Raw genomic sequence first — 7500 nt, 5'->3', positions numbered from 1 at the left:
GTAAAAAGTAAAAAGTGTGGTGGCGGCCCTCGGTCACCCAGGCGAGACAGAGACGCCACACCTCGCCAGATAGCTTTGTCCTCGTCCCTTTTCCCTAGTCTACTCATGTTCCTCTTCTCATTGAGCCTTTCTGTCTCTTCTGTTGGCATTCCACTCCCCCGTTTGCGTTCGACAAATATGTATTTTTTAGAGTGAGCGTGGTGCGTGAGGAAAACTTTTATTTTGATGTTAAAAGCACTTCATAGTTTGACGTGAGCCTTCATGGTGGAGAAATGAGAGGAAGGATCACAAGGAAGCCAGGGGTTATGTTTTCTAATATTTAACTTTTATTCCTCAGTCTTTCGGGGTTCTGACTTATTTTTAAGGGAAAGATCTTCATATCTGATTGAATGAGATTTAGAATGGGTGCAAATTGTCTTAGATATAGAGTGAATTAATTGAATGACATGACACCTGATGTGGGTCTCTTTCTACTCTGTTGTGAAAAAGAAAGTTAGCTGGAATGTTTACTCCTCGTGTAAGGATGCTTCTTTTGAATTGAGTGTATGGCTTCACATAGACAGTTGAACGGGTTAGCACTAGGATTTTATGCCTAAAAATATTTTTGATATTAGTGAGCATGTAATCTTGAAATATTCTGAAGTATCATTAGTATGCATATGAAATTATTATTCCTTTTTTCTCTGGAGAGGTAAACTAATAATAAGAAAAAGGTAGTGTCGAATGTAAGGTTTTCTAATTGTGTAGATCATTTACTATTAGGCCTATAGTTTTTTTTATTGAAAAGAGAAGATTCTGTTTGATTGAGAATCTGCAGAGTTGTTCATTATCAGGCACAATGGAAAAGGTATTGATGTAAAATATAAACATATTTCACTGTTCTATATTAGCTACCATAATTAAGTTAAATGTTTGGGATAGAACTGTGCAAATATAGTGGGGGGGAAAAGGCATATATTATGTAATTCCACCACTGCTGTGGTCTCAACTCTTTGCTGTTTTATTAAAGGCAATTAAACTCCATTATTTATGATCTAGCAATGTATCATCAATCAAGGACCACTTTTATCTCTATTCTCATATTTCTATAGAAGAGGTAATTTACTCATGAAGCAGAATGTTTTGACATTCAGGCAACTTTGACTTCCAAATTTGATTACAGGTGATGAGAGGGGTCAAGTTCTTGAGTATTTATAGACTATGGAGGTTTGTTGACTTTTGTAGAAGCAGGAGGCCATAGCATTGCATTATCCCTAGACCTTTGGATTATGATAAACATGATCCGGGCCATTGAAGGAAACTGTACTTGTTAACGAGAACAACACACCCTATAGAGACAAACAGTCATATGTTTAAAGAAATTGTGGAATACAGTCTTTGATGCACAAATTTCTCTACTAAGGAATACTACCACAAAAAATCAACTGATATACCAAACTACTGTAAAAGGGTAAGAACATTGAAACTGATATTCCAAAAGTGAGGTTAAGAATTCACATATATAATTGTGAAGATTCTAGCATAAGAAAATTGTGTCAACTGATTTGCATTACACAATTTCTATAAGTATAAGGCCATTAGTCCCAAAATCAAGGTATATTGCAAACCCAAAAATACAAATCTAACTTTTCCTACCTTTTATTGATATCCTAGACAGTGGACGCAAACCCCCCTCTACGCCTCCTTTATAAGCACTTTGTGCCAAATGCCGCCACAATTTTATTATAAGGATTTGTCTCATATCTTCAGTGTAGAAGGTACAGACAAGCTGCAGTGAAGAGGAATTTTAGAAAATAGTCTTATAGGAAATGCAGCATTAAGAACTCTGACAGTGTGAGGCTATGCATTATATGCAGCAAATATTTTTGTTATTTCACAGTAGATATGAAGCCGCAGCAGCTGTACCTGTGTTGTTTATGACTATACCAAGACCAACACACAGTGTGTAAAATGGACATGGCCAATTTGTAGAGCATAAGAAATAGTCACATAACATACGGATAGCTACTGTGGCCTCATATATACCATGAAATGATGTAAATATCTGCTGCATATCACTGGTGAGACATTAAGTCTACAGCACCCTCACACAGCCAAAGTTCTTACTGTCCGTTTTCTATGAAGTGCTAATGAAGGGGATTACACGGGGGCTTGTCCCCCCTGTCTAGGGAATAAATAGAAGGTAGGAAAGGTTAGGTTTGGATTTTGGAGACTTTGTCTCTGAAGAATGCATCATTTTCAATAACAAATACCTCAGTCTACATGTTATGCACAAACTAAACTCAGGAGCTACTCTAATTTTTGTAAATAAGTTTCACTTGTGACACCAACCCATAGTATTTTAGGGAGTTACTGGAGGTGGATCTTCTTTCTTATCTTTTCTTTGCTTGTTTAGGAAACTAAATGTTTCAAAGGAAACCAGTTTTAGAAATATTAGATTATGGTTTTGCCCACATTTTAGTATCTTCACTTTTTTTTTTTTTGTAAAATTCATTGCCTCATAATTTGCAGTTTGTATTCTAGGGATTGGTCAAATTGATCCCCTACTGAAGCATCAAAGGTGATCTTGGTAGTCTTGAATACTTGAGTCTTTGTTTGTCAGTGGCCATGATTACAGAATGTACTTTTTTTGTCTGTTTTACTCTAAATGTTACTCTACTTTTAACTCATAATGCCCTTGGTATCTGTCCTATAGTCATCATAAGCAAAGATTGTTGTAAATAGACAAGTAATTTTTTAGAATTCAGTCTACCAACATGTGCTAATGCATTTAACCATAGTGTAAAATCTTCTCTCTGTGTTAATCTTGAGAGATTTGTTTAGGTTTGAGACAATCCTTTCAATTTAACAGGACTCAAGGCAAGATAAACTGAATATTGATTTCTTCACGCTTAAAAAAAAAAGTTAGAGTAATGTACTGCAAAATAATTTTAGAGCCAGAAATAGATTTGTATGTTAGTCGTTTTGCCTAAACGAATGGGAGGTGCATATACCTGTTTCATGAATGTGTGAGGAAGATAGAAGGGAGTGTGTTTAAATAGTGAATGAGTTGTATTTGCCAAAAGCATTTTTTTTCCATGTTGCTCAGATTTTGATAAATTTCATTCAAAATCCTTTTGTTTGCCCTCATCCTTGGACCTTTTCATTCAAGTTGCATAACCAAGTTTTATCTTTACAAGAATTCCCTTGTATACTTTGGCAGTTGGCTCAAATATAACACATGATCTGTCTTGCCTTTCAATTACTGCACTATAGATGACTAAATAGAATGTTATTGGTATTGTCATTTATTTTGTTATTGATTTTTTAAGGAGGTAATATCTGGATTTTATATTAGACATCTTTACCAAATCTCATCAATTTTAAACCCTTTTAAACCTGAAAAATGGCCATATATATAATGATTTTTCAAAAAGATATGAGCTTATAGATTAACATAGTGAGAGTATTTAGGTTGGTTGTTTATCAACAAAATTTATTTAATTTTTGTGTGTTTTACATATTGTTGTGATGGACTGTACTTTCTAATTTCAAATACCACATAATATACATATTTTTAAGGTCTCTCTCCTCTCTCTCCTCTCCTCTCCTCTCCTCTCCTCTCCTCTCCTCTCCTCTCCTCTCTCTCCTCTCCTCTCTCTCCTCTCCTCTCCTCTCCTCTCTCTCCTCTCCTCTCCTCTCTCTCCTCTCCTCTCTCTCCTCTCCTCTCCTCTCTCTCCTCTCTCTCCTCTCCTCTCCTCTCCTCTCTCTCTCTCTCTCTCCTCTCTCTCTCTCTCTCCTCTCTCTCTCTCTCTCCTCTCTCTCTCTCTCTCTCTCTCTCCTCTCCTCTCTCTCTCTCTCTCCTCTCTCTCTCTCTCTTCTCTCTCTCTCTTCTCTCTCTCTCTTCTCTCTCTCTCTTCTCTCTCTCTTTTCTCTCTCTTTTCTCTCTCTTCTCTCTCTCTTCTCTCTCTCTCTCTCTCTCTCTTCTCTCTCTCTACTCTCTCTACTCTCTCTTCTCTCTCTCTCTCTCTCTCTCTCTCTCTCTCTCTCTCTCTCTCTCTCTCTCTCTTCTCTCTCTCCTCTTCTCTCTCTCCTCTTCTCTCTCTCCTCTTCTCTCTTCTCTCTTCTCTCTCTTCTCTTCCTCTTCCTCCTTCTCTCTCCCCTTTTCCCACTCCTTCACTTGTTTGCCCCTTCCCTCCGTATCTGTCTCTCACATTTTCAAGGTACAACAGAGACAGAACAGAAAATTAATAGGAATAACAAAGTTCATACAGAATTTTAATAGGCTTGTAGTAAAATATGCTGTTTTGATATTTTTATAAATTGCATTTTTTGCCTTTCCTCTCTCTTTCTCTGTCTTGTTTTTTGTAGAAAAAAGGACAGATTTAAAAAGGTGCACTGCCCAGGAATGGATATTTCATGGAAGTCAGTATATATAAATTAATTTACCATAGGAACTGATATACTATACCAAGTGAGTTTTGGACCTTACATTTCAGGCTCAATATCAAGTGTTGTGACAATCTGTCGAGTGATCTGTATTGTAGAAGATGACTTGGTATGATTAAGTATGTTCTTTCCTACTATTGATATATTTTCAAGTGGCATTTTACACATTATGGAACGTGTGTTGTTTAGTGATAATGTATATTACGTGAACTGCACTTACCGAGAACTGAATTCTAGTTAACAAGAAGCGTATGAAAATGCACTTGTAACAAAAGCCAAGTGATTGCATAGAATGTGGAAAACATCAAACATAATTTGTTTAATGCCGATATAGATGCATCGAATCTAAGCGAGATGGTGATAAGACCCCCTACAAATAATGTGCCCTGAAAATATGGCATGTGGACCAAACGCTTAGATAGGATCGGCAGAATATCTCAGAGCGTCCTATTTTCAGCAACCCAGGTCCCCGCCTTTGAAGTCATTTCTTATTATCACTGCGAATAAGGAAGATGTACCCCGTTAGCAGAGGGAAACTTGAGGTATGTATCCTTTTATAGTTTTGATATCGCTCTTTCAAGTAAGGGGTATCTGGGTTGTTTGAAAAGTCAGGATGCGAACTTTTTCAAGTCTACAAAAGATTTCCAAACCGCTCTGAAGCTCCCATTATCAATAGCAAAAACTAGCTCGTCTGTAGAGCATTGTCTTGAGTAATAGTGCTAAGTTTGATATATAACAGACACAAGCTCTGCTCATTTAATTTTGCAGATGAAGTGAGAGGAGCAGGGGCCCTAGAGTGGAGTGTCACCATGTGTCAGCATTTAATCCTGAATAAGCAAATTGGAAGCCAGCATCAGAAACAACCTGATATCCCATACTTGTGAAGCAAAAACTCAAATAAAATGTATATGAAATAACCTTTGTCTTCTATATCCCTTACCAGTAATTCCATGTGTTGAGCCTGTTTTGAATAAGGTTTTTAGGAAATATATTTTTTACTTTGCATGATCTGTGGCTTTTTTATTATTTTTTTATTTATTATTTTTTTATCATTATCTCTAGCTCTTTCTCCTTTTTTTTTCCATATCTGTGGCAGTGTGCTTGAGATTAGGATTACAATATAAAGTATTTTCATGTGCCCTAATTGATGTTCCTTTTTTTTTTTTTCTTTTTGCAGATATGTAGCCAACAAGGAAAGACCTGCTGGGAAGAATTTTATCTTGTAACAATACTGACCATTGGCAAGATACAAGATGGAGCAAAGTCAAAATACATCGGGTATGATGTGGTACAACTGCAATACAGTTGATGGCTTTATTACCTCAAATGCACCTGTTCAAGTTGAAATAGGCACTGTTGATATTGCAAGACAAATCAATCAGCAAGTGCAGTTGCAGTATGGGAGTCTTCAAGCAGTTCCTGCTCAGCCTCAACATCAGATCATTGTGGCCCATCATCCACAACACCATCCTCCACCTCCAACACCTGAACCTCCTGTTACTCCCAAACCACCCAAACCTCGTGCCAGGCCAGCAAATGGTGAGCGGGTTCCATGTGCAGAGTGTGGGAAGACATTTTCCTGTAATGCCAATTTGCGAGATCACATGAGGTTGCATACTGGTGAGAGACCATTTAGCTGTAGTGAGTGTGGAATGTCATTTGCTCAGCGTTCAAATTGGAGGTTACATAAACGTGTTCATACGGGAGAGAGACCTTACATGTGTGGCATATGTGGAAAAACCTTCTCGCGTAGCTCCCATTTACCAGGTCACATGAGAGTTCATACAGGGGAAAGACCATATTCCTGCGAACATTGTGACCATGCTTTTGCATCGGCTCAAGCGCTAAAAAATCATGCTCGTACGCATACTGGAGAGAAGCCATTTGTATGTGAATATTGTCAGACTGCTTTCACACATAGTTCATCATTATCTTCACATAAGAAAAGGTGTACTGGTGAAAAGAGAAAACGTGGTAGACCATTAGGAAGTGGTAGAAAAGCTTACCGGAAAAAACCTACTGGAAGACCTCGGGGAAGGCCAAGGAAGAAAGTCAGGTATGGAAAGAGAGGTCGAAGGAAGAATCCTGTTAATGAAGATGCAGCCATAGATTCAAAAGAAGGAGCAAAAACGTTGATTAAGGCTGAGATCCATGCTGACAGCAATGATGATGCTCAAGGGGCTGGACAACCAACTATTCAGGCAAAGGAAGAACTTGAAGAAATTCCAACTGTTGAAATTGATCCAGAGTCCATAAATGTGGAGCATGGTGACTTGGATGCTGATCCCTTAGCACTGGATGAAACAATGTCACATGAGGAGGTTCTTAATCAAGAAAGTATACCTCAGGAAAACCATCTCACCCATGAAATGGTGCGAGCCGAAGAAGTAGTGTCTGTTGCAGTGGCATCAGCCGGACTAGAGGAAACGAGTGATTTGCATCAAGAGGCAGCAGTTGCTATGGCTGCATTGCATGAGGGAGCAGCACTTAACTTAGCTCATCACCAGCTGCCTCAAGAAACCTATGTTGAAAGAGATGCTTCTCATACTATGTGGTATCCAAAACAACCTTATTAAGTTGTGTGATTGTCTTATACAGATATCTTCAACATAATTTTTCCCCCAAACTTAATCTTTTCTTTTCATTTAGTAATTTTCACCTTGAATAATAGATATTGGCATGATTTCCTTCACTGACCCATATCCCACAATGCGGTGGCAATGACCAAACATGAAGTGGTCGTGGAATTCCAGAAAAAAAAAGAATGTCATTTAGTGTATGATACACTGTTCCATATGGAACATATGGTTTTACTTTTAATATTATTTTTGTACTGAACTAATAACTGCTTATGTATTTTGTAGGCAAGTTTCACAATGAACATCAGGAGGAAATGCCTTGTAAATCGTTGAACTTTTATAGAACTTTATATGTATATATATATGTATATTTTTTTGTGATCCTTGTAAAGCTTGAAAGAAAGAAAAAATTGTTATATGATTTATGCAAGCTCATTACTTCCACATTGTGAAACTATTGCTCGTTCAGTTTTTTTAGTTTATAAGAAGAGAA

At 37.5% G+C, this 7500-nt stretch overlaps 1 protein-coding gene across 1 annotated transcript in view; it reads left to right on the top strand.

Annotated features, from left to right (window-relative positions):
* LOC113800955 (zinc finger protein 420) overlaps positions 1–7500 on the top strand; it is a 19517-nt gene that overhangs the window by 321 nt on the left and 11696 nt on the right. The window contains exon 2 of the mRNA XM_070127717.1: positions 5606–6994. Coding sequence (XP_069983818.1) covers positions 5682–6994 — 1313 coding nt within the window. The 5' untranslated portion in view covers positions 5606–5681. The remainder of the gene's footprint in view (positions 1–5605; positions 6995–7500) is intronic.

The sequence above is a fragment of the Penaeus vannamei genome, chromosome 12 (genome assembly GCF_042767895.1).
Source record: "Penaeus vannamei isolate JL-2024 chromosome 12, ASM4276789v1, whole genome shotgun sequence".
Taxonomy (NCBI): Eukaryota; Metazoa; Arthropoda; class Malacostraca; order Decapoda; family Penaeidae; genus Penaeus; species Penaeus vannamei.
This window is presented reverse-complemented; position numbering and strand designations above follow the sequence as displayed.